We start from the raw sequence: 27,551 nt of genomic DNA on the forward strand, positions 1-27,551 counted from the left end.
AGTAGAGGCTTTTTTTTCTTTTGTTTTTTTTAAGTGCCGGAGGCTGGGCTGGGGGTGGGGGGCAGCCGTTGGGGGGGATAGGGGTGTAAGTGGGGGATGGGGCCAGGCGGAGCAGCATGGGGGGGATGGGGGTGCAAGAGGGGGGTGGGGCTGGGTGGGACAGCCATGGGAGGGCTGCAGGAGCCAGCGGGGGATGGGGCCAGGTGGGGTAGCAATCCAGGGGGCTGGGGGATGTGGCCCCTGTGGGGGGGTTGTGGCTTCTGTTGGGGGGCAGGAAAGCATAGGTATTTAGAATTCACTTTATTATGATGATAGGGACACTGCTAGGTGTCCAAATTACTTTAACACTGTAGATATATCAATAAAACATTGCCCAACTGATCACTGTCTCTCTGTCTCTCTCTCTCTAGTGGTCTTTTGTTTTAATTGTGGAAGAACATGGATTTTGGGGTATTTTACAGAGTGACTTTGGAATTTTTTTATCAGGGATTTTTCAGTTTTCCAATAGGGAACACCAGAATTCCTGCAAGGGAGGCCAGTGGCAGGACCCTGCCTGCTCAGAGCTGGCATCTTGGACCCAGCTGGAGGTGACTGACCTACTGACCAGCTGGGGCCAGGAGGACATGCTTTGACAGTTCAAAGCAGGCCACCACCACACTAGGAACATCTTCCAGGCTATAGCTGCCCAGATGGCTGTGCAGGGGGCACACATGGCAGTAGTGCTACACAGAGGCCAACTCTGCAGCCACAGCCCACGGGCAGCTGGCCCAGAGGGGCAGATGCCTCTACTGACTGTGCAGTCCCCATCCGGGTCTGGCAAATGCACAGCAGGTCACAGCCAGGCAGCAGCCCTCACTGCCAGACTGCTGCAGTGGGTAAAGGGTGCAGAAAACTCTCAGTGATGCTTCAGCAGTCCATCTGGCACAAGGGGTAGTGTCCCCGGGTACCAGTTGGCTGGGCCCCAGAAGCTCCTGAGAGCAAGTTGCCCTGAGTTACTTGCCAGTGTAACTTTTTGTACTGATGGGGCCAGGACAGGGCAGCTTTTTATACTGCTAGGGACAGCACAGGCGCTGGTTCTGGGCTCTAGCTCTCCCTGGCTGCAGATCTAGGAGGAGCCTGGCAGGGTTATTTTGTCCTAAGTGGCACAATTTGCCCCACACTAAAGTGCATTTCTGGGCACATGTGCTGAGACAAAGCCCCGGATCAAATTTCCACTGCTTCTATTTGAGCTGCTGCAAGCGCACGTGCTTGCATGTGTGGATGCGCCCCATGAGTCTTTGCCACAGCAGGGGCAGGTCTGAACTCTCCATGGGGGGAGACTGCTGCAATAGGCACAACGCTGCACCCAATAGGCATGTAGCAGGGTAAGGAGGGAGGGAGTTAACAGAGCCACCAGGGTTGGCTCCCAGGAAACCTGGACATAGGGCTGCTGTTGCTGGAGCAGAGCTGATGCTTCTACAGTAGCTGCTGTGCCAGTGGCAGTGGTAGTAAGCCTTCACTTTCCTTAACCCTCCCCCTTCAACAGCCTGGTCTACAGTGGTCAGCAAACCCTCTCACACCACCCCCACTCCCTAACTCCAGGCACTCAGTGAGCTCACTGTGTCTCTGCTGGGACAAAGCTCTTGAGACTGTGTTTCAGTCAGGGATAAAGGGCTGTCATGTGTTGTTTTTTTTTTTTTTTGCACATTTCATTATCTCTTTATTTTTTGTGTCATACTATTGAGCTAGCACTCGAAGCATGCCAGTTGCTCTCTAAGCACTTAGGGAATGGCCATCCTCTCCCACAATAAGCTTACCATCAAGGAAATCAGAAACCAGGAGAAGTGTAATGAAGGTCCTGGGGTGCAATATTAAAAGCCATTTAATTCAATGAGGATGGGTGAACAACTTGTTCATTTCCACTTTTTTCACTAAGCCCAGTACCTAGCAACCACTGTATAGCTACTTATTTATTAGCAGATTTCAGGGTTGTGCTAGTTGGCTTCCTGTTGGAAGAGAAATTGACAATGCAGAATCTGGGTATTTTCTCAGTGCAACTTGTTTGTTTACATTATTCATGAAACAAAGGTGGCTACAAACAGCATATAGGCAATCTCTCATTTCTCTTGAGCAGCTGTACCTTAAAAATTTAGTCTAACTAGAGGTGCTAAGAAAGGACAAACTGCTTGTAACAGCTTTCTTAGAAAAAAAAAAACATTTTAGTACTTTTTTTGGCAGGAGGTAGGGCACAGTGGCACCTTTGATAACTCAGTGGTTATCAACATTTTAGACTCAAGGCACCACTCATTAGGCTCAAGGCACCCCTCAGAAAATGCCAGTTCTTAGTTTTCGTTAATTTTTTGACTATGGGAAAATAATACAACAAAATAATAGAGCAAGCCTTCTATCACAAAGAGCTTGGAAAGACTAAAAAAAGGTCAGAATTGTTTTTAACACTGCATTCCTGTTTGCAACCTTGGGCTTTATCTTATGAATCATGTATAGGTGTTTGCATCCCTAACAGTCAGAAACCTCTTTTAAAGGTGCTCTAAATTTTTTTGACATATATTGGTGCAAAAATCTTGTTCTGTCAGCTGGAATATTGAAACCTAATGGTGCTGTTGAATGGGAAAATAATTTATTAGCACTGCGAGTTATTTAAAGAACATGTTTTCCTAACTGGTAAGGCTGCAGGGAAATTTTAAGTATCTTATTGCATGGTTACAAGAAAGAATATGATAATTGTTTGGGCTCCTTTCATCACATCACTAGCATAGCTTGTTTAATATGTTTATTTTATAGCCTTGGTTTACTCACTTCTGTGTAGCTGAGCTATGAAAGTAATGTAAATCTGTACAGCAGCTGAAGAAGCAGAAGGTAGAGAGCCCTGTGTTTCCTGGAAGTCGAGAATTTTTTGCTGGACTGTTCTACTTTAAATTAGAAAACAAATATCCCACCTCTAGCTGTGAGGGAGCTGGTGAGAATTGTTTCTGGACTGTTGTACTTTCAAACGCTGATTTAAGTGCTTTGAGCTTTTTTTCAAGAGACACTGCTACTCAGACAAGGGACTTTGATCTTCAAAAGAGAAGCCAAGCTGGGTTCTATTCTCCAGCACTGAATGTTCCATTTCCAGCTGGGCCTGCGTATTCTGCCCAGCACTAGAGAAAACAGGAACACACGTTGAGAGATGTCTTATCTGGGAGGGGACGAATGAAACGGAGACATTCCCCCCTCCCCCCCAGACCATCAGCATCCTAAAGGGATTTTGACCAACCAGCTAACAAAAAGTAGATGCCATTTCCCAGTGGTCAACTATCACCATATGTTTTCAAACTGACTGTTATGAGGATGTGTGTGTGCTATCGGATGATACCTTAGCAGTAAGGATTAGATGGGACAATAGTTATGTTGCAGTTAACTGCCTTTAATTTGCTGCAATTAACACATCACAGTGGCAGGATGTAGTGACAGTTTTAGGTTACGAAATGCATTGGCAATCCTATCTCAGTGGCCTCTCCCTTGGATTGTAACCATTGCTTTGGTCAGAAGTCTGTCCCATCCATCACTGCCAAACAGGGAAATCTCTCTCTCTCTCTCTCTCTCTCTCACTCACTCACTCACTCACTCACTCACTCACTCACTCACTCACACTCTCTCTCGCTCTCTCTCTCTCTCTCTCTCGCTCTCTCTCTCTCTCTCTAATCTAGGCCTGTAACTACACAAACCCTACTTACCTTCATTATTGTATTGCTGTAGCTTTGGAGGGCATGTCTGCACCACGTGTGTGCACATGCACACACACACACACATCCAATCTAATCTAGGCCTGTAACCACAAAAAAATCTTTGCCTTCATTACTGCAGCTCTGGAGGACATGTCTGTGCCACCTCTGACTGTGCAAAGGAAAACATGCCTTGTCCTTGCATTGCAAATGCCAAAAAACATATAATTTAGCTCCTAGTGCTAAATGTGCATGCTAGCAATCACACATGATAATGAGAGCCTAAGCATGGCATGAGGGGATTCCCCGGCCTCCCTGGGCATGTGCCAGACAGCAGCTATGTTGCTTTTTCCCATCCCCATTGTGTTAGGTGCTATACAAATGCAAAATATAAAAGATGGTCCTTGCTCCAAAAGTTTTGGGTTAGATCCTGTTCAACATATCAAGCACTTAAGTGGATTTACCAAAACATTATCCTCTTTCTAAATGTAATCCTCCATCTAAATGCGATCCTCTTCCACCCTGCTCAAGCCCCTGAAAAATATTTATGCACCTACTTTTGTAACACTTAGCATTAAGACTGAGTCACCAAAAAGCAGCAAGTAGGTGGAGAGCCTACCCACTTTTGTGTTAATTGCTTTTCAGGAACTTGAACATGGTGGAATAGGGGCATACTTGAGTGTCCAAATCTACTCAGATGCCTAATAGTTGGAATAGGATCTGGCCCTTTCAGTCTGAGTCATGTGATTATTATATAGCCTCACTACCAAGTAAAATTAAAGTTGCTTACATGCCTTAACTGCTGCACAGGGCCACTCCATCCCCAGCTCCAGTGGGCAGGGCTGGGCCAGCATACCAGATAAAACTCACAGACTGAGCCTGCAGGTGGACCCCACTGTGGATCTGGTTCATGGACCAACCCTATCCAAAGGATCTGACTCCCAAACCAGCCCTACACCACTCATCTGGCTCACAGGACAAGAAGGTTTCACTCCACTGTACTAGTTTTATATCTCCTGAACTTTAAACATATTCTTCTGAGGAGAGTGAATATGGGCAACTAGGTCAATAGGAGAAGCTTTTGTGTATGTATGTATTTGTGTGCTGGTGAATACTATAAGTGGGGCAGATAATTACGCTTATAGGTACAGTTCTTCGACATAAGACTTTTTTGCAGTGGGCTGTAGCCTAGCAACATTATTTTTGGCACTTCCCAACTTCTGAGTAATTTTGCAGTTGTAGTGGTGTTGTAGCCTAGTATTTTTGAGGGCATACATGACTGTAATCATATGTAAAACTAGAAGAGGGAAACTTTTGCCTCCATTGGGCTAGAGTTTTTTTAGAAATACCTATGAGTGAGAATTATGGGAAGATGGATTAATCTGAGGAAAAAAATCAATTTTACTAGCATGAAAAGTACTTTTTATTTTTTCCTTTCCTTATCACTTCAACATTTCACATTTTCAGCCTGGTTTCAACCTCAGTTTCTGTGATTGTGTTGAACATTTTAAACAAAACACCTTCAGCCATTGTTGAGTTCAAAGAAATGCTGAGCAAGAGGAAAATACAAAAAATAGAGAAATACAGATAGAGATGGTTTATGCTATGAACTTCAGCTGAAGGTCACAGACTTGACATTTTTTCAGTGAGAGGCCTCTTGATTTTCATGTGTGTCTTTCCGTGATGAGACTTTTATAATAGTGGTGATTTTGTGTGGGGTTTAAAAATATACTTCCCTCAGGTACTCAATAAGCTTATTTATTACTTTTTTTATTATCACTGGTAACATTTTATATTTAAGTTTATTTATTAAATAACACGTTTAGCCTGGTCTTGGCTTCATGTGCACGGGCTCATTACTTCATTTACTGTGCAGGAGTGATGAATGTGGAGGGCTCCCGGGGAACATGGCATACGTCCAAAGCGCATGTTCAGCACTACAAAGTTCTGTATTCAGGAGTCAGAAACAGGAGTCAGAGAATCACAGCTACACTTTGTTCTTGTAGGCTGAATGGTGAGAGATGTGTTATAGGAAGGGGTGAGAACTGGTGTTCTGGTGCTGTTGAGCTCCGCATTATGGTACCAACATCAGTTTTCTCTGTCTGTTATATGGGTTTGTGTTTGTGGAACACTTGATGTAAGTGGGATAAAAGACACTACCTAAATGCAAGCTGGTCGTCTTGTCATTGCTTGAGGCACATTTATGTCACTAACTGTGTGCACGCTTCCAGTGTAAACATAGCCACTGCTTCCCCTCGGCATAATCCCTCTACAGGCAGAGGCTGCCCTGTACTTGTGTTTTTGTTGCATATTGTATGGTAGGGCTGCCAACTTGATTGGCCTCTCGGCATTACTAAAATATAAACCTATAATAGTGAAGACCTGCCAACTTACTACTGCTCCCTCTTAAAATAGAAACATCCAAAGCTTGGCACCTGTATGTACCAGGGCAGGTGACTGCTCAGAGTAGAGGATTGAGTATCAAAACCTCTGGACTCTGCTACCAGCTCTGTTAGTAATGTGCTGTCTGACTGGTTCAAGGTGTGTAACAACTCTGTGCCTCAGTTTACTCTTCTATAATATGAGTACTTGCTAGCACTCTGCTCTTACACAGTACCCACCTCCATCCTCCAAGAACTAAAATTAAGAAACCAAACACAATGAATGAAAAAGGAGCTTAATTTTGCCTATAGCTTCTGCAAGTATGGGTTTCTATATCTTTTCTTAAAGATATCTTTTCTTCCCTAGCACAGAGTCTTTTGTACTATGCACTGGTCTATAATATTTTTTTTAAGACAGCTGATTCTGACCTTGAAGAAAACAATCTGATAGGGGACCAGGCTGCTTTTCTTTTGGCTCATGTCAGTATAGCTCTTCTTTTGATTATAAAAACTTGTCAGGGTCAGAGCAAGATTCCAGATGAGTTCCAGCTGGTACAGGGTCCCTCCTCCCACAGGCTGGAAGTGCAGGGACCACTTTAGCAGATGATAGTTAACAGCTTGCTGGCTGGTGCTCAGGCCCCCTGCTGAGTTCTGGTTGCTCTCTAAATGAAATGCTAACACAGCCCTATCCCCTATATGTATCTTGAGTGGTGGTTGCAGAGTTGTCGCAGGAAAGTTCAGGTTCCAGGCTTGGAGAAGGGCATTCCCAGTCCTTTTGGCTTAAATAGTGGCAGGATACAGGCACAGAACATCTAAGGAAGTGTGTCGCAGCTCAGTGAGGATTCCTACTTTCTTCTCCGTGCTTAGGCCGCGCCATTACCATGATAAAGGCAGATTATTGACTTTCATAGCCACAATGCCTTTGATTCAGGGCAGGAGCGCTTGCTGGCACACAGGGCTAATGGTCTGGTTCAGGTGAAGAGGGCGAAGAGAAGTGAGGTCTTGAGGAGGAGGAGGGAGAGGAAAGGGTTGCTGATGGCAATGAGTGTGGTGAGATGATGGCCCCAAAAGTTGCTGTGATTCCTTAAGACAATTAAAAGCAAATTATCTGGCTGAGCGGTCTCGTAGGAAGGAAGATGCTCCCCCAAACTATAATTCATGGGACTGAATGGCTCTCGAAATGGAGAGCTGAGAAAAAACAGAAGATGAGGCAAATGATCGAACAGATGTGAGCGCTTTTGTTGCAGAGACTTGGAGGCTAGTGGGATGGTGATAGGCTAATTTGAGGCACATAATGCCAGGGCCCTTTCATATGCAGAGCAGCACTTTGATCCAGGCTGGATGAAAGTGCTGAAAAGTGGAGAGGATGGCAGGGGGTCTTTTGTCTTTGACAAAAAAGGCATCTGCCGAGCTCTAACCCCCTCTTCTCCACCCCCTTAGCTTAGCAGGCTGCTCCAACAATGCCGGTAAAGGGGACAAGTGTCTCCTGACAGCTGAAGAAATCTCAGGGAGGCGAATGAGGCTTGCAGCAATATGTATACCAGAGAGCTTAATCGATTTTTTCCACAGTACAAAAAGAGAGAAGGTGGGGGGAAAAGAGAGAGATCACAGTGGAAATGGGAGGTGGAAGAAAAAAATCCCATTCTAATAAACTTGTTACTTTTGTTCTCCGAATACATCTTTTCAGGAGCTGCTTTGATGCTGCTGTGAATACGCTTAATGGAGTGGGGTAGGGTAGGGTGCAGGGGGAGGAATATTTTTTAAACGAGGACAAACTGGGGGAGCGATTTCCTGTGGGTCTCAAGGCATGGAAGATTTCAGAGTTAATAAAATACAGTGCAATGCAAGAGACACTTGGGGAAGAGAAGTACACTCTATGTGCCTTTTGCTTGAAAAATGAAGCTTAGTGCAAGCTTGTAGCTTAGTTTAGCTGCTTCCCAGCTATGCACAATCAGTTCTCAAGGTCTTTGGCGACTTGCTGCTGCAAATTTCTCTGTTCTTCTGTGCACTGCTAGAAAGAGGAGGTTTCTTGCTTACTGCAGGAAGGACTTTGCCTTGTGAAAGCATTGAATTTAATAGCTGTAAGTCCATTGATGGCCTGATACTAGTTTCTCCTTGTCTTATACCTGCTTCACTTAGTTGAATTGTTTCTATGTTTATTCCATTTAACAAGTGAGTTCAGCATCTAACCAGCTATTGTGGACTTCCCAAACCAGCACTTTGTAAAGAGGCTAGTTTTTTCTCTTTGAAGTAACACCAGATAAGATTTATCAGTTCATAACAAAATATCTCAAAAAATTAAACACCATAAGCAGATGAGCTCAGGAATCTTCCTTGTTCTGAAATCTGTGGGACACCCCATCACTTACTGTTTGCTGAAAATAACCTGCTCAACAGGGGCACTGCTTAAAGCAGCTCCTGGTGCTTCAAACAGCTGGCTGACACCATTAGCTCAGATCATCAAATTATGCCACAGAGATGATTTCAGATCCTGCTCCTACCTCCAGGAATGCCTTTACAGAAGCTTCTGAATTCTTGCCCTTGAATTAAACATCTACCTTCTAGGCCCAAAATGTTACTGCAACAGAAAGAAACACAGCTTCCTTTTACAACCTATTCTCTGCGCTAGCTGAGTTGTGATCTCTGATGTTGTGTTGGAGGCCCAACAAATGTCATTGCACTATTTTATGTCAGAGGCTTATAAGTATTTTTAGAGAGACCTACAGCTATGCAAATAGTGAGGAGATGTAACTCATTAAGGAAAAGCAGTTGTCTAGGAAATGGATATTCTTTCAACTCCTGTACTTTTGTCAGATCTTGCTCTTACTTCCCAGCACTGAGCTTGGTCCGGCTGAGCACAATCTACTTGCACTGACATCGGCAAAGATGCTGAGAGCGCTTGGCACTTCACACAACTGGCAGGACTTGTAACTGCCAGTGCTGTAACTAAATAACTCCCAGTGTAGGCTCAGAAGTGATTCTTTCTGGAATTCTATCTGAAATGGTCTTCAGGGCATTGGCGATGCATAGGGGGTGAGCGTGGGTGCATGTGCACCCCCTGAAATTGGCCATGCACGCCCTGGAAGCGCCAGCCGCGAAACCGGAAGTGCCGGTGGAAGTGCACTTGTGGTTTTGCCAGTTTCGCCGCTGGTGATTCCACGCTCTACAATTGACTGTGGGAACCCTCCTACCCCCACCCCCTGGTCAGTAGTCTGGTGCCCCCCCCCTCCCCCCCCCCAGTCTCGGGAGGCACCTGTGCTTCAGGGTGTAGGTTAAATGGGTGCCACAAAAATGCAAGTGTGTTGCTTCCTGAAGAGTCAGAATTGGGGAAAAAAGTCTTTTCATCCTTCAACCCAAACAGTGCCATCAAAACCTCCAACTAGGACATCAGTTTTTAGTGTCTTCTAAAGCCTGACTGCCAGGCTGAAAAGAAACAGAAGCTGAGATTTTCATAGGGATTTAAACACACGGTTTTCATTTAATTTGGGGGGGAATTCAGCAAGAGAGTCTTTGTAGATGACTTTGAATGTTCTGGAGCATTAGATATTCCTGTGGCAGAAATATTACATACCTGATTCTGATGGCAAAAGGGCTTTTCTCTCCTCCTGGGGTTTGAGCCATCTAGTTGCCATCTCTGAATCTCCAGTAGAACTTTGCTCAGCTGCACACCCTGAGGCTGAACTGTTTCTATCTCTCAGCAAAGACCAGAGTAGCCAACAGCTGCAGTGAGGTCTCGCACTCCAAAGGCTTCTTGATGGTCTTCTCAATGTTCTATAGTAGATCTGAAGACTAAAGCCTTTATTTTGATAACTAGAATTTAACCTTAAAGTGCCTCTCTATGGCTCATTTCCCTTGCTGTATGCTTGTGGTTGTATCCATCCATCATCTCACTTATTTGCAAAGTTTAATAAGCCCAAGTTTTACAGCACAAGAGTTCTGCCATTGTAACTGTACAGGAAAACCCTCCAAATAGAGGTACAGATTATACCAGTAAGAGAGCACTTTTGCCAGGGTAGCTTTTCTCATTTCCCCAAAAGAAATAAGATGTCCTGGTATGCAGGCCTCTGCCTGTATCTATCTTAGGGCTGTTGTGGGCATAGCTGACCTAGCTGTACGCACAAAACTTTTCCCTGTGGATTTGGTCTCAATGGGCCCCCTTCAGTCATTCTGTCATTAGGGCTTGCCTGAATGGGAAATTAAGACAACCTAATCAAAAGTGTGATTTCATAATATGTTAATTTAAAAGTAGGGATGCCTAAGAGGATGTTCTCATTCTGAGGTAAAGTGGCCATAGTTTGCCATAGCTTAATTTTCTTTCAAAGTAAACTAATATGCTTTACATTTAGGTTTTTTAATTTAGTTCAGCTTAACTTTCATAATCATCCCCATGTAGATACTACCTTCACTGAAATGTTGCCGAATTTTGAAAAAAGAACCCACGCAGGTTAGGAAAATGTGGGCTTTATCTTTAATTTACTTGTGTCCTCCTGATATTGAAGAAAGGGTGATTACAGACCTCCCCTCGAAAAAAACCCTGTGTCATACCAACACTGTCCTACAAATAGCATTGTCAACTGGCACCAGTCTCCTGTAAGGCAGGTGCTTAAGATGGGGAAGAACAAACTAATTCTTTTTCTACTCTCCTAGAGTCTTGAAATCTAGGGCAGGCAGAGTGGGAACACCTTTGAATTTTCCAACCAATGTCTCCAGGCCATAACAGTTTATAAGAACAATATTGATTTGTTCTGTGAGGTGCTGATGGTGCTTGTGGACTCTGTTTTGCACCGGTAGTACATGGTTTAATAATGCTGGATAAAGACCTTTTAAATTAAAAAGGGTGTGGCATGCATGGCTGCGTACCTGTGATGCAATAAATTTATGCTCAGATCATCACACAGTATGTACAATCTCATGTTTATAAAGCATCAAGGTTAGATCTTTTAAATACTCAAGTCGGGGAACTGGAAAAATTCTTGCTGAGTAAAATTAGCTTACCACCTTGCAGCCCCTGGCTATGTGATGGAATATATAGCATTAATGTGTGTTAATTTCTCATTGCTGAAAAGCAGCTATGGCCCTAGATCCTTTTTACAGTACTTGAAATAAACAGGAAGCAAGAATAAATTCCACAAAACACACAATAACTTGCTCAAAGCTATCTATACTTGAATAACAGTCTTCAGAATAATTAGTATATGTACCCCTCACCTCTAGCCAGGCACAGCTTTCAACTCACTGGGTGTGTCTACACGTGCATTTACACTGGCTTAAATTTACTGCATAGTAAATTAAAGCATATAAATGCTGTGTGTGGACTGACTTGGGACCAAAGTTAGTCCCAAGTCAGTCCACACACAGTGTTACTGTGCAATAAGGTGTCTACATGTGCGTTACTGCACAGTAACTAATTGGGCATAAATTTGATACCTGCATGATGCACGTATCAAATTTAAGGTAAAAATGGTGTAAGTTGCCATATTTACTGTGCAGTACAGGTGTGCACATGTAGACACACACCCACACTGCACAGTAATTTTGGTTTCTGTGCAGTAAATGCACAGGTATAGATGCGCCCACTGCTTCTTCAACATCAAGAGAGAGGTGAGCTTTGCAGCATGTCCCTAAAGGCTAACAGTTTCTAGCTGCTCACATTCCACATATCCATTTGGAATTGAAGATACCTCATGAGGAAATATCCTGTAGCCAGAGCCGCTGTCTTTCAGTGAGGGGTGTGTTAGCTTGAGCACCTCTGCTAACTGTGAGAAAAGGGAGTTAAAAGGCTCTCAGATTCTAGGATCCAGCACAGGGATGCAGAGCTTTTTTCTTGATTCCTCAGGTCACAATGATTGGGTCTAGGGCTTGAGTGCATCTCTGAGGCAGAGGAACTGGGTTAGAGACCTGACAGAGGAATCTCATGGAATAGCCAAACTTAAAAGGAAGCTTAGGCCAGAGTTTATCTTGCCTTGTTTATGGTAAATTTAAAACTTATCATGTGCTCTGTTCAGAACTGATAAGTCTGTCTGGCTTAACTAAAGTGTCTTTTAGATAACCTGATGCCAACTGGATCAAATCAGCATCTAAAATTCCACCCAGAAACTCAGTGCAGCAAATGCAGACTACTGAGTACAGGCATTATGGGTGTTTTTACACATACGCCAGGGGTAGGAGGACACTTTAATTAAAGCAGCTCTGCAAGCTGCTTTAATTAAAGTGCCTGGAGCATCTCGTGTATCAGCGTCCCTGCACTTCAAAAGGGCAGCTGGAGCACTTTATCTAAAGCTTGTTAAATGAGCTTTAGTTAAAGCTCCCCCACCGCCATTTTGAAGCATGGGGACACTGATATATGAGATGTGGAAGCTGGCTAGAGCATGGTAATTTCCACACTCCAGCAGATTCAATCATCAGAGCAGCTTCCTGGCTCCTGTATAAGCACCCTATATGCTCTTTAAGACCCAGTTCAGCAAAACATCCCTATTCAGGATGCCTCTTAAGAATATAATTAAATCCCATTGAGGTTATGGCACTGAGTAGGAGTTTCCAATAGGATGTAAGTGAAGCACATGCAATTCTAGTACCCCTCCTTTCCTATAGAGAACACTTGAGTGCCAGAAGAGCAGTTGCCCAAAACTACTCTATGGGCCTTTCATGTTTATGGGTCAGATTGAGGTTACCTTTTCACAGACATGTGAGTAGCCTAGTAGTCGCTCCCCCTATAGTAGCCATGCAAGAGACAGCCAGAATGCCAGTCCTCTGTGCCAGATCTTGAAGGGACCTGGAGGCCAATGTTGTTTTGTTATACAAAGAGGAAAGGATAGGTCTGGAAAGCCTGAGCAGTGGATGAAGGTTGGAGAGTTCTGCTATACAGATCTTTTGTCTCCACAATTTAAGTTAGGGGAAGCAGAGAGTACTCCAACTGTTGGGTTGGAATAGGCCTCTGTGAACCATAAGTAAGGGTGTGAGCCAAAGGCAGGGGCAGGGGTAGTTCTCCTTTCACTGTGCCCAGATGTCAACACCCAATGAGCATTAGGAGACATAGCCAGCAGCCAGTCCTCCTGCTGGCTTACTGAAGGTGAGCACTGGGGAGAGGCTCTGATTATTTTGAATAGCTGTACACTGATTTTTCCATTTACTCACCTGGGATGCCACCCCCAGAACACTGTCTTAGGAAGCCCACAACAAACATGGCATCTTTGGCTTAATGACATCAGCCTTCATCACTGAACCCAAGATATTCAATATTCTTTGGAATTTTTTGGAAAAAATGATAGGGAACAGGGAAGAGGCAAATCCTCCCTCCAGAAGGAGGAGGAAAAGCTGGGGTTAAATGGTAGAAGCTGGTAGAAGGGAAGATCAGACTTGAGCAGGCATGTTTGTTGTGAGCATGTGGATAGGGAAATTTGAGGGCAATAGCTCATCTGAATGCAGGGATTTATAAGAGAGAGAGAGAGAAATGAAGAGGGGAGAATATGCTAGAGTATTAGCAGTAACTTGATTGTCAGATACAGTATCTGGGCTGAAACTTTGTCCCAGGTAGATAACAAAATCCAAAACATTTGGCTTCCCAGTTGTTTTCCAGTAAATATCTCCATCTTCAAATTTATTAATTTACTATATGGCTGTTGCCTAGCGGAAAGAGGACATTCCAAATATCTCTTAACTCTTAGGGTTAGGATGGGTGAGAACCTCAGGGACTCAGTGAAGTCATGGTTTTGCTGTAGCACTAGGCTACCTGTCACCTTTTAGCTGGAATGCGAGGTGAGACAGCCAGGGTGCCAGTGTAAAGGGTTGATTTTAAGGAGTGACATGTGAAATTAGATACATTTCCACAGCTAGCTAGTCTATGTGTAGGTGCTATGTGTACCAGGGATTCCATCATTTCTGATGTTTTAGTAGCTTTAGGGTTGGGTTAGTGAAGTGTATGGATTATTGCAGCAGCAAGGAATGGGAGCAGAATGAAGAGTCTTGTGCATATGTATCTTTTCAACCAGAGAGTGAAGGAACTCATAAGGAACTCTGTCTTTTCCTCCTTCTCTCCTTCCCTTCCCCCGCTCCCTCAGGTGATCTTTGCTTTGAATCAGACTCTCTTGCAGCAGGAGAGCCTTCGAGCAGGCAGTCTCCAGATCCCCTATACGACAGAGGACCTTATCAAGCATTACAACTGTGGGGACCTCAACTCCATCATCTTCAACCATGACACTTCTCAAGTGAGTCTTGCCACTGCCATCCCTTGCACTTTACCCAGGGAATGCCCTCATTTAAGCTTCTCCCTCCCCATTAGGTTAGTGTCCATCAAAGAACAGAGTTGCTTTAGCTCCTGCGAGGCCTAAAGTACTGTTATCCAAAAGTGGAATCGCTTTACATTTTGCCAGCAAGAAGCTTGATTTTTTGTTTCAGACTATTTTGCCTGCCTCCTAGTTCCCTGATCTGGATTTTGGGGGGTTGGTGCCTTTTAGTTTTAACCTTTTCTTCAGTTCCATATGAGAAAAGTTAAATGTTTTCCCAAAGAGTGAAGCCAGTCTGAGCATATGCTAGTTAATATTGCAGTGACAAAGTACAGCAACATTGGGAATTCTGGTATGCAAGGGGTTAACTTGGGCTTTTGCTGGGATAGATGGTGCTCTGAGAGTGACTGCTGTGATGGCAGGAGGCCTGTGTGAAGACTAGCTTCCACATCCCGGTTCTGTGGTTTGGGTAGACCTCCCAGTCTGTGTCTGTGTGTTGTGTCTGTTTTATACCTCCAGAGCTTGGTCCCTGTGAAATCCACCATTGCTGCTCAATTGCCACTTGATTTCACTGTAGTTATTTATCTATTGGCATTGTGCCTCCTTCAGCCCAGCATTCACTTGTCCTTTCCATCCTGCTGGTATACCAATTGCCAAAGAGACGATAATCTGATTGTGAGGGTTTTTAACTCTATGTGGATACAATGTCACGCAGATGGGAAGGTGAGACAGGGAGAGTTAACAGGCAGCACATCAAAGCTCTTATTGACTCAAAGGGCAGTGGTGGCCCCCAGCACCTGGGAAATTCAGGTCGCATACAACTTGCACAAGATCACCGACCAAATTGTTGTTTTTGATAATCCCACTGCAGATCTAGAGAAACATCACTGGAGCATCTTGGCACAGCACATACCTCACTGGGCAATTCAGCAGCCCACCTCAGGCAGAGCCTAGGCTGATTGCTGATCTCTTTTACACTTACTGGGACCAGAACCAGTGTTATTTCATATACAGTCTGCTGCTCTGATTCGTAGCTCAAACTCCCTTTCTTTAAATAAGCCATCTGCACACTTTGGCCAAGATTTTGAATTAGCTGACTTAAGGGGCTGCTTTTCTATACCTGTATCCACATTAAGTTCCAGCTGCCATACCCCAGCGTACCATATGTAGATACTGGCTTTCCCTTTTAGACAAAGTGTATTTGTTTTGAGAGTAAAGTACTGAAAGTTATTTCTTTGTTTTTTTAAGGACCGTCTGGAATTAGGCTGTTTTAGGGATAAGGTAGTTTAGTGCCAATGGAGAGCAGATACAGGCTGTTTTGTGTATACAGTGAAATGTGTGACCCTGTCTTTGACACCTGTGTACTAGTGGCCAAGTTGTTTACAAACTTTTTAATTTTCTTCATTGCTGAAGTGGGGGTAGCAGTTGCTTGCCTACAAGTTGTAATTTATAGACTTGCTACTTGATATTCATATCCTCTGTGCCACAGCAGTGCAGACTCTCCTTACGATTTTGTTTGCATCAGCCCCTAGGCTCAGGACAGGGCATGCTTTGCTTTCTTGTTCATAGGCAGATTATTTTGCAGGAGTCTCAAGAGAGGAAAGGTGACAGCCTAAAACCAACCTGAATTATATTTGGAGTATATCAGGACAGAGGAAGGGAGAATAATTAGGAAATTAGGAGAACTTATGGCCAGGCCTAAAACATTCTTGTACTGGCATAACCATTTCTATTATGGGTTATGGTTCATAGTACAAACCTTAGTTATACCAGTATAAACTGTACTCAGTTATATCACAATAGCTATTCCCCTTCTCATTTGGTAACAGCAACGCAGGAATAAAATGTGTCTTTGTACCTACAGAACCTGTAGGCATGTTAGGAAGTTTGAACTGCTGTAATATACTGGTGTAGCTAAGGTGTTTCAGCTTTCTAATATTGAGAAGGCATAAATAGGTGAATTGGTTTGAAACTAAGAGAAGATTTAAGGTATCAGGACAGCAGGCCTCTGACTATACCTCAGTGTATGGGAGGTTCTGCCCAGTGATTCATGTACATCAGCAAAGATGAGTGTTAGTCTCACAGATCTAAGCCAGAGCTCACTGAAGTAACGTATTGCTCGCCAATCTGGACATTCCGTTCTAGGGTAGAGCATGTTGTTAACTAAGGTACACTGTGAGGCTGAAAAAACTGTTGCTTTAGCCCTGCTTGACTGGCTCTCTGCTTTGTGTTTGCTCTTCCTTGTCTGTTTGTGACACTGTGCCTCTCAGCACAGCCTTGCATTGCATATACAAGTAGCCAGGGAGAGAGATGGCAGCAGTGATTATGTTAAGGAACAGTGCTTAGTGCTTTTTATCCCTATATCTTAAAGTGCTTCACAAGAGAGGTCATGATTATGATCCCCATCATATAAATTATATGATATAGAAACCTGATCTTGCTTGTAATCCCAAGAAGAAAATTGCCCTGTTGATAAAGCATCATGTTTTTGCATGGCAAGATGACTTGTACCTATGTCAGTCTCATTTCTCCCCCATGTAATAGTCTCTATTAGTGTCAGGGTAAATATGACAGCTAGCTCAAATAATGACACTCCTGCGACAATAACATCTTAAATCTTTAAGGCTGGGCTTCTCAGCTTGTTGGATGTCACTGAGAACCTGGCCACTAGCCACCCCCCCCCACTTCCCCCATTGCTTGTAACCAACAAAGTAAAATGCCAAGTTGTGTGGGTCCTGAGACCCCACTGGTGTCACTAGGAGCAAGTCAGTGTTCTGTCCTTCTTCCTCTCTTTGCTGTAGGTCCTCTTCTCTCCATGCTTTCAAGACCCTCAAACTGTGTCTAGGCAGAAAACTTAACATGCTCCAGGGTGGCATCTTTAAGCAGGCTATGCTGTTTTGGACAAGCTGTTTCATAAACTTGGAAGCAGTGTGGCAACATCACTTTAGGCTAATGAATATGGGAGCAAGTCAACTGGCTTTGTCACTCTGTAGTTAGCTCACCCCAAGTATGGCTATCCTGTTTCCAGTATAGGAAGCAGCCTCCCAGAGCAGTGTAACATGCTTGACGCTTTTTTTTTTTTTTTTTTGGAGCATGGCCAGTTTATTGTATGAATGTGGCAGCAAGTGGCTCCAGCGGGCTCTTCCGCTCCTGGGGTTCTGAAACAGGGCACTGTGATAGGTGAACAGAGATGCCCCAATTATAGCTTTTGCCCTCTGGCTCCCAGTTCCACCCTTCTAGACTCAGGCAGTCCTGACATCTTTTAACTGTCCCATCAGTGTTAGTACCTGCATCCAGATTTGCAGGGGTGTGGAGGAATGGTCAGAAACATTGTCAGAATGATTTTAACCTTGCAATACCCAGGGTAGTTTCAGCAGAAAGTACATAGCCAAAGATCAAGTCAAAGGTGTGCTCAGGCCTAATGGCTCATCAAGCAAGAATGGTTAGGGATGCCTACAAATATTCAGGGCCCTGCTCTGATTCATGATGCTTTACATAAAACACGGCAGCACAGACCTGCAGGCATTGGCGATGCACCCCCTGCGATTGGCCGTGCACTCCCTGGAAGCACCAGTTGCTAATGGAAGTGCACTTCCGGTTTCAAAGCTGTCTCAGCGATCAGCCGCTGGGGGACCCCTGGTTGAAAATCAGCTGCTGGGACTCTCCCCTCCCATTGGCAATTAGTCATTGGGGGACCTCCGCCCCCTCGGGAGGCACCAGTCGCCCATGCCTGCAGGCTACTTTGAAGGTCCAGAGCTGAGGAGGGGGTGGGATGGAATGGAGCCCCCTCCCCCCCCAGCTACCCTGGCTGGGATATTGGGGGGAGCCAGGCTGGGCCTGCAAGGCAAGGAAGCTCTGTTTTACCCTGCCACCTCCTCAGCTCTGGCCATTCAAAAGGAGCTGGCAGCAGTCCCCTGCCTCCTCTCCTCCCCCATGCATGAAAAATTAACTCTGGAAGGAACATAAATACCCCAAGTCACTCTGCTTTAGAGCACCTTCATCTAATACTTAATTTGACTAGGGTTAATTTTTCGTGCCATTGGCCATTTAAAAAGTGCTCTGCAGCTGTGCGTGTGTATTAAGTCACAGCTGTAGAGCACTTTCAAGGGCCCAATTGCATGAAAAATGTCACTTGTGTAAACACCCTAAGACATTCCCATTTCGGTAGCCAGTGACACACATCAAAGCATTGCATCTGCCTACCTTTAACTCCCCAACCCCTGAATGGCCAAATTCCCATTTACAGCTAGGTCAATTGGGGACAGCCTTTGGCATACCTCCAGAGTGATGACTTGCACTCATGAATCTTTAACTGCTCTGCCACTGTCCCTCAGCATAAGCAAAGAGAGACCTGGATTCTCTTTTTCCATACATGCAGGATTCAAGAGCTGTTGTGCAACAGCAGTTGTTTTCACTGCATTGAAACAAAGTTAGTTGGTTGGGCTGTCAAAAGTCCCATGCACATGAATAGAATTTCAATGGCTGGGCTTTAGAGTCTCAGTCTCACTTAAATATGCATAAAATTGCTTCCTTCAAAACTTTTTCTTTCTTGACTAGGTCCCCAATTTCATTAACGCCACGCTGCCTCCTCATGAGCGCATTACTGCCCAAGAGATAGATGATTACTTCCGCCAGGAGCTCATCTACAAGCGGAATGAGCGGATGGGGAAGAGGGTGAAGGACCTGCTGGAGGAGTACCCTGACAAAAGTTTCTTCTTTGCTTTTGGAGCCGGTATGTGCCAGGGAAGTTCCCGGATTTGATTTCATTCTACCTGCAGGTTTTAAAATTCTTCACACTAAGGCCTCAAACCCTGCAATGAACCCACACAAGGAAGGATCGGACTCTTTAAAGGTGCTACATGCCCTCCTCATTTTGTTGGTGTTCCCACCGCAGATATCCACCAGTACAACTATGTCAGTCATTGATTCAAAAACCGTGGTCCCTAACTGACATCACTATAGTATAAGAAGGCACTAGCACAGACTTGGTCATATTGGGGAAAACTCTACTTTTACCTCTGTCCATAGGGATGGGGATCTTTCTCTCCACTGGTTCTTTGTACCAGAAAAGTTTTTCCAGTATATTGTACTGGGATTCCTATAGCAAGAAAGCATTTGTAATGTGGTCCTTGATACAAGGCATTCATTCATGTTAAAAATAAATGAGAATTACCTCCAGCAAGAGAGATTTGCTGAAGGTGCTTTTAAATGTTAGTGTCTTTTGCTGGCTTAGTTTGGAAGAGCTCATGGCCAATGAAGTATCTAGCTCAGTTATTCATTTGGATTCCAGTGTACTGAGAGGTTTTCAGAAGGGTCCATTGCGCCATGTGCTGCACACTTACCTAAGGAACAGTCTGAAGGGGAACAAAGACACAATGAGGGGAGGTGACAAGCCCCATGGTACACTATAAATTAGTGCACCAGTCAGAGATAATACCCAGGACTCCCAAACTCAGACCTCTGACAGCACTGTTTGTGATCCATTATGGTCACTGAAGAGGGAAGTAGAACTAAAACCGTACTCTGAGATGCACATGATGCCTTCATCTCAGCAGTGGTTGTTGCTTTAGCAATAGGGGAGGATCTAGATTAGGAAAGGGAAATATTTACTTGATACACTGTAAAAGCAATTGTATTCATTATAATGAGAAATCCTGGCACAGGCAGCTTAGCTCTAGTTACAAGCTATCAGCTTAGCATAACAAGGAGCCATCTCACCAGTGAGGAGGAATGGAAGGTAACTGATGGTATCTGTTCAGGCATGCATTAAAGTTTTACACATGCCTTCCATTTACACTGCACACCACTGTGTCCTGCTCTCCATCATAGAGAAGGGTTAATCAGACATAGGTTGTTTGGATCAGGTCATGGTTGCTTGTGACACCTACAGGCTTTGGCTCTGTTCAGCCTCACCAGTGTAAATTAGAGGCCAGCACGATTCTGTAAATTCATGTCCTGTCCTGTCAAATGATTCCCTGATGGGTTAACATTCTGGATCATCAAGACTGTGGTTGGGAAATGAATGCCAACCCCACCAGAAACACACAATGAGAAAAACCAGTTACAGCTGCACAGTACTTCAGCAATTGCGGTGCAACTGAACACAAACTATACCCTGTTCCAGTTCAGATGAGCTGACAATCCTGCTCCCTCCTCCCTCCCCACAAACAATTATTCATACAATGAAATGGGCAGGAATAAATCATACATGTAAAGATGCTTTCCTGTTATTTTCCTCCCCTTTTGTTATTTTTCTCTCAATCTGTCTGCCACTGTACTCCTCAGACTGTTGTCTGTGGTTCCCTTCATTCTCTCCACCACTCATCACCCTCTGTCACCTGGCTCCCTCTTGCTTCCCTTGTGGTCCTAAAACCTTTCCTGGCCATTCTTGAACCCATGACTTGATTTTACCTCTTCTCTCTCTGCTTCACTGTTCCTTTTTTTCTCTTTCTCCATTGCCTCCTTCACTCTCTCCCATTTCACGCTCTCTTCTCCTCCAGTCCCCTTTATGTCCAACTGCCTGAGAAGAGTTCATGTCTACAAGGGACACTGCAAACAATCTCAGCACTGCTCCTGCTGCTTATTGGCTTTCCGAGCTGCAGACCACAGCACAGGCCTTGCTAGTTTGTAAGTGGCCTGGGGGATGTAGTCTGCTGTCTCCAAATGTTCTCCCACTAGGAAAATCTTTTGCTTCCCATGCATAGATCACACCTTTCTTGCATTTTCCCATCATTCTTTCTGCACCTTTCCTGGTGCAAACTCCAGAGTGATTCACATAATTTCCTTTTCTTCCTCAGGAATTTTTAGATAGGGTGGCCATACATACCAATTTGGCCAGGACCCTCCAGGATTCCATAGCCTGATCCCAGCTTGTTGGTCAAAAGTCCCAGGTCAGAGTCTGGCAGAGAGGTGGAGCAGCATGGCATGCCAGGTAGGAGTCCAGGCAGGTAATGCTGATCCTGTGTGGGAGCAAGGTGGGAGGGCGGGTGGACTGGAGTAGGAGCCACTCCGCCCGCACGTGGCATGTCTTTGCAGTGCCTGCCCGCATGCCTGCCTGGTGCACCATGCCATTCCACCTTCCTGCTGGACTCTGGCCTGGGGCTTTTGACTGGGACTGGCCTATGGAGTCCTGCAGTGTCCTGGCCAAACCGGGATGTATGGTCACCTTACCTTTAAAACTCTTTCTTAAAACACCATCTCCATGCAGATACCAGTTTAGAAAGTGCCCCATTCTAATGTCTTTGATCACCACCTCTCTGGCCACCATTATCACAGTATTCACTGAACTATGCTTGATAACATTGCATAAAATGCAGAAAGCAGTTCATGTAACTCTGGGTATTTGCCTAATATTCCCTGGGTCCATTGAGCATGCTCCAAATGTTGATCTTCACAATTACCCTGCAGTTTATCTCAGCACTTGCTGTATTCAGGCTCTTTTGGTAGTAAGTGATGCATGTTGAAGGTTTATTTTGATAATAGAAAGCTGAGGAAGATCATGGGAGTTGTATTGAATTTCAGTGTTTTCAAGTTTGCTGCATTACTTGAGTATTTTCCTCAGTTCTTGTTCTAGTACACAGAAATATGCTGGGTATTCCAATAATTGAGGAAGGTCTGGCCCCTGCACAAGCAAAGGTCCTAAATAGATAAGGAGGAAAGCTTAATCTTCTTTAGTGTTAAACAGGCTTTTGGTAAAAGAAATAGTTTCATCCTTGACTTTCTTCTAAAAAAGCTTTGGTGAGTGTAGGGAGGAGGTGTTACAAACATTCCTTTCTTCCACTTTTCTTTGTATTTTTAATAAAAAAATAACTTTAGCAAATTTGAAAAGATTGATGGACTTTGTGGCTTCCAAGAAATTCAAACGGGGTTTAGCGCTGTATTATATGTTTGTGCTCTATTGTAGATGTTGTGTGTATATAAAACTAGATTAATGCAATGTTATCCTTGAAATGTGAAATACTTAAAAGGTAGGAAATTGATAGCAAATAGTAGAAACTTCATTTTCTCTCTGCCTTAAAATATCCTCTCACCTTGTATTACAATACGTGTTGTATTAACTGACTTTTTCACGGTATGGACTTTAATCCAAGGTCAAGACACTTAGTCTGGAGTTTTCTTTGACTTCAAGGGGAACATTAGCTGAACACTCTAACATTAGCTGATCTCACTTTAGGGTGACAGCTGTAAACTCCGATTTCTTACACTGAGTTTTGTGCAGTAAGTTGCAGTATAGCAGGTTCCACCTTCAGATCTAGCTTATTTTATAGATTTCACTGAAGTTCCGAAAACACACACACACACGCACGCGCGTGCGTGCGTGCACACACATACACATACATGCACACACACACACTTCCAATATATTCTGTTGAAAGTAAGTTGGGGGGGGTTGGTTCTGGAACTGTGTGCAACTATGGAATCAGTTTTGTTCAAAACTGGGTTAAAATGAAGAACCATGTGAATGTAAAAGCAAACAAAACAAACAACCCAGTTGAGCAGTTTTTGATGAAATGTTCCAATGAGTTTGGCTTCTGGCCTGGACACAAATCTGGGAAGTTTCAACCCAAGAGAAAATATGTTTGAAAACATTCTAGGCAACATAAAAAGAAATGTTATAATGTCAGTGGCATACTTAGTAGCTACAGAAGGCACTCTTGTTCCTGCTAGAAATCTGAGCAGTGCTTTCTGCAGTGTCATGGTGGATGAGAAGCTGGACCTCATATTTGTTGTATACACAAGAATCTTGTACAGTGAAGCCAGAATTTTAATCTTTCAAAATCGGATTCTTCTGTTTTCTTATTTTTGTATTAATTTTGAGTTAGACTGCATTTCAGCTTGAGGCAGCTACAGCATTTGTGACCCATATGTTCAGTTTTAATGGCATAATAATTCATTTGAAGTATGGACAGTTAGCAAAATAGGTTTATGGGACAGAACTGTGCCCCACGGGTGGTGGTGCCCCCTGGTGTCTGTGCAGCTCCTGCTCCACTTGGCTCTCCAGGGTACTCTTTCTTTTCCTGTCGCCTGTCATGCCTTGATAGAATTATTTTCTGTTGTAGAAGGGAGACTGCCCCAGGGTCCCTGAGCAAGCCTTAGCATGCCTTGGCTAGTAATTCCTGCCTGTACCCAACTGGCCCCCTGTCCTGTTCTTCAGTGCCCTCAGTAGAGACTCTTCAGTGCCCCAGGGCATCAGTCACCTTAAGGGCTATTTCTGGACTCCTTCTGACCCTGCAGCCATGCCCATGCCTCACAGATATTACTCTAGAGCAAGGGTTGTTAACCAGGGGTACGCATACCTCCGGGGGTACTTGGGAAGGCCCTAGGGGGTACGTACAGGCAGGCAGGGATGGAGCGCTGCCCGTCCTGCGCTGCTGCCTCCCAGGAGCAGGGCCAGGGGGCACCAAAGGCAGCGGCTCCCCTCTGCGGGCTGCACAGGCACCACGCGGCTGACTGGACACGGGGGAGGGCGGGAAGCTTGCATGAGGGGGCCACCGCCGACACCCACCACCCTATGCTACCACCACTCCACATCTAGCCATGCGCCAGCCCCACTCCTGCTCTGTCCGGCCACCTGGGGTACACTTATTAAAAAAGGTTGAAAACCCCCTGCTATAGAGAGCCACATACCAGCTTAGTATGGGCTTCCACTCTCTTAATTTTAACCTGCTGGTTATTCTTTCTGTTGGTTGCCCACTTCATCTGATCTGGCATCTGATTCTCTGCTTGGGCCCTTGGTGCTTGGCTCATCTCACTCTGCTTGAGGCTCAGGCCCTTGGTCCTCTCAGCTGGAGCCTGTCCCTTTCTCCCTGTTGGGTCTCAGGCCCTGGTCCTTTTGGCAAAAGCCTGCTCCTGAAAGGGCTGAAAATCTGAAGTGCCTCTGTGGTTTCTTGTCCTCCCATTCAGCTACAAACTAGTCCTTTGGTCCTTAATCAGAGCATAAATGCAAGCCCACTGGCTGTGTAACTAAAAACCTCTCCTCATGCTGGGTCAGTAAGTTTCTTACAGGCTATAAGTCCCCCTTAGATCTGTATTTCCATCTCTTAGGGACAGCCTGGGTGCCAGTTAGTCCCTTTCTGCAGCCATCTTACTCAGGAGCTCCTCTCTTTGCTGCCTGTAGGAGCAGACTGCCTGCTGTGGCTCAGGTTCTGGGTTTATATGTCTCGAAGCCCCTACCCCTTTCTATCATGTGGCTCCCCAGCACTTCACAAGAGCTTCCCCTTTAATTATAAGGGTCAGCCTGGACTCCTGCTGCTGCAGCCCCACACAACTCACTTGGTCTGCAAGGGACAGGAGCTCTTTGGCTCCCTGTTACAGTTTGCAAATAGTTTAATTGTGGTGCTTCATTTAACATATCAGGGCTTCTCTACATGAGAATACTGATACAGTTATATTGGCACAATACCATTATTCCAGTATAAGAGTGACTTTTTAAATTTAGTTTAAAGACATTTTCAACTGATTTGTGCTAAATAAATAATGGAAAGGCACTCTTGGAATAAGAGTACTTACCTGGGAGAATGATACTCATTTAATCCATACCTTAGATCATACTACAGTTCAGGAGCTGATAATGAGCTCCCTGATTTCCCCCTCTAATCTGAATAGTTAAGAGATCCAGAGGAGATGCTCAGGAAAACAGCACTTGCCATTGCGAGTAAAACCCAGGTAGAGACAGTCTTCCTCATTCTGGACTGAGTGACTGACTTCAGTGAGAAGCTTTTACTAAGACCTACAGAATTTGTCCCACTGGATTTTTTTAAAGCACTGGTACAATTCTATACTTCTTTTCCTTTTAACTATCTTCTCTCTGTTCTATCCAGAAACAACAAGCATTATATTATTCTGAAGCTATTCAAGCAGACTAAATATTGGCAAACTGTCACGAAGGCAGATGGGTTATGGTCCAAATTTCTTAAGTTAAATTTTTTTTTCTAATTACCAAAGGAAATAATGGCTACATTTACTTAGTATTAGCTAGATTTGTATGAATTGAGACCTCCAGGGTTTGCCTTTTTGCCCAATTTTTTTTTTTTTTTTTTTTTTGCAGACCTCCCAGAAAGGGAAATTGTTATGAAAAGCCTAATTAGCTAATGTCAGAATTAATTCAGCAAGCTTAGAAACTTTACATCTCAAAGTTCCAGGTCATAGCAACCATCCTATTTCTTCCTTCCAGCAGTTTAGTAAACTTAGACTTTTTAAAATTAAAACTAATTCACAGACAATTTACATTTGGCCAGTACCATCTAAGAAACGTGTAGTGAATGGAGAGTTTGGAGGTTATTGTAGAACAGGAACTACCATTGGTCAGTTGAAGAGCTCATAGTAAAATATGATAAACTGTAAGAGCAAAGTAACTTGACTTAAAGGAGAAAGAACACACTACCATTTAAGAGAATCAGCAGAAAAATGCCCATTACCTTCAAATCAGACCCTATGGCACTTAGAACTTGTGAGAACATCCCTGCTCTGGGCCTAAAGGAAAATCTGTGCAAAGCACTTGTCTCTGTATGGTGGCAATTTTGAACACTAAGCTCTTTGGAAAGAAGTCTTGTTTATTCTGTTAGCCCAGGATCTAAGACAGGGATGGACAAAACAAGGCCTGCAGGCTGGATCTGGCCCACTGAAGGATTTTACCCAGTCCTCTCTGGGTCCCTTGGTCCCACCCAGCCCAGGGGCAGCCTGGGCCATGGCAGGATCCACGCGGGCAGGACATTTGACTGGGCAGTTGGGATGGAGCTGTGGGCTGGTGGAGATCGGTGTCTGGGAGTGAGATGGGCAGGTGGGGCGAAGGAGACCCCTGGATCTTGGAGTGGTGACAGTGCAAGGCCTGCTGCCCACATGCCCCTGCAACAGGCATGGGTTCTGTGGCAGCCCCAGCCCTGCACTGTCACCACCCTAAGATCCTGGCCCTGGTCCTGGATTCAGTTCCTTGTCTGCCCATGGCTCCATACTGGCTGCATGCCCTGCCCCTGCAGCTCCTGCCCAGTTTCCATGGAGACCCCAGGATCATGGGGCAAAGATAGGGTGGGGCCAGGGCTGGGGCCGGAACTGGGGCAGAGCCCTGGTTCTGTGGGCACGGACATGTGGGAAGTTCAGTGCAGCTCTGCCTCAGCCCCACACAGTCACTGCCCTGAGATCCCAGTGTCTCCATGGAGGCCAGCTGGGACTCATGTGGGCAGGCAGACAGGGTGGGGCTGCAGGCGGGTAGGGGTCTGTGTCTGGCCTGGGCTGGGTTCTTAGGGCAATGACAGTGCAGGACTAGGACCAGGGACAGAGCCATGATCCATTCCCTGCATGCTCCTGCCTGCAGAACCCATGCCAGTTGCAGGGGAATGTGGGCAATGGATATCGACTCTGCCCTGCGCCCTGGCTCTGTGCTGTCACCACCCCATGATTCTGGCCTTGCCCACATATTCTGCTTCCAAATACTGTTCCCCACCTACCTGCAGCCCCATCCCACGCAGAGAGTTTTAGTGAATTGTTGTGTAGGGGTGGAGGGTGGTGGTGACCCAGCCTGCAACAGCTCAGCAAAGATCCCTATGTGGCCCATGGGCCCAAATAATTGCTTATCTATGATCTAAGACAATGGGGTTCCAACCTGATTGGCCTCTTAAGTGGTGTTTCTTATTTCTTGTTTTATTATTTGGAAAAGGATGCCATTTAGGGCAAGAAGCTAAAAGAATCTAGTGGATCGGGAAAATTTTAATAGTAGCTGGAATTTCAGCTTTTCACTGAAAGAAATTGAAGTGATCTAATGGAAATATTTGTAACAGTTTATGACCAGGATATACAAGCCACACAAGGTAATTTTTTAAAGCCTAAAGAACATGTAAAGAAATTTTCAGTTGTTGCCTAGGCAAAAGAGATGCCTGAGTCCACTTGAAAGTCAAGGAAAATTAGGAACGAAGATTGCTTTGGTATTTTGAAATTCTTAACCCCAACCTAAAAGACCTTTGTGATGAAAGAGGCTGAGTGGGCTGAGTTCTAGCCTGCAGTTCTTGTGGTGACTGCTTGGTGGGGGGCTTACTATGAGTATATGTTCATGTAAATAGTTTTATAAGTAGGATACCTTTATGCCCTTTTCACCTCAGGGGCAAGATGGCAATCCAAGCCTGACAGCAGGCCACAGAGACTGCTCTCTGATTGCTTCCCCATGACATACTGTTTCATTGTATTGTCTGAATACTATAGTTTAATAACTGTTTTATTGCGAGGGTGGCTGCATGTACCTGAAGAGAACGAGTGAG

The 27,551-nt window shown here is 44.8% G+C and overlaps 1 protein-coding gene across 4 annotated transcripts in view; it reads left to right on the top strand.

The window, feature by feature from the left end:
• The window catches only part of TRABD2A (TraB domain containing 2A), a 185,803-nt gene that overhangs the window by 115,677 nt on the left and 42,575 nt on the right, over positions 1-27,551 (top strand). For 3 of the 4 annotated variants that reach the window (XR_009460922.1, XM_059724557.1, XM_019490837.2), the window contains exons 3-4: positions 14,140-14,286; positions 18,862-19,036. Coding sequence is in view for 3 of the 4 variants with exons in the window: in XM_059724557.1 (XP_059580540.1) it covers positions 14,140-14,286; positions 18,862-19,036 (322 nt within the window). In the remaining variant the exon portion in view is untranslated. The remainder of the gene's footprint in view (positions 1-14,139; positions 14,287-18,861; positions 19,037-27,551) is intronic. The other variant, XM_059724559.1, reaches the window with a different exon arrangement.

Source organism: Alligator mississippiensis, chromosome 3, assembly GCF_030867095.1.
Source record: "Alligator mississippiensis isolate rAllMis1 chromosome 3, rAllMis1, whole genome shotgun sequence".
In the NCBI taxonomy this organism is placed as follows: domain Eukaryota; kingdom Metazoa; phylum Chordata; order Crocodylia; family Alligatoridae; genus Alligator; species Alligator mississippiensis.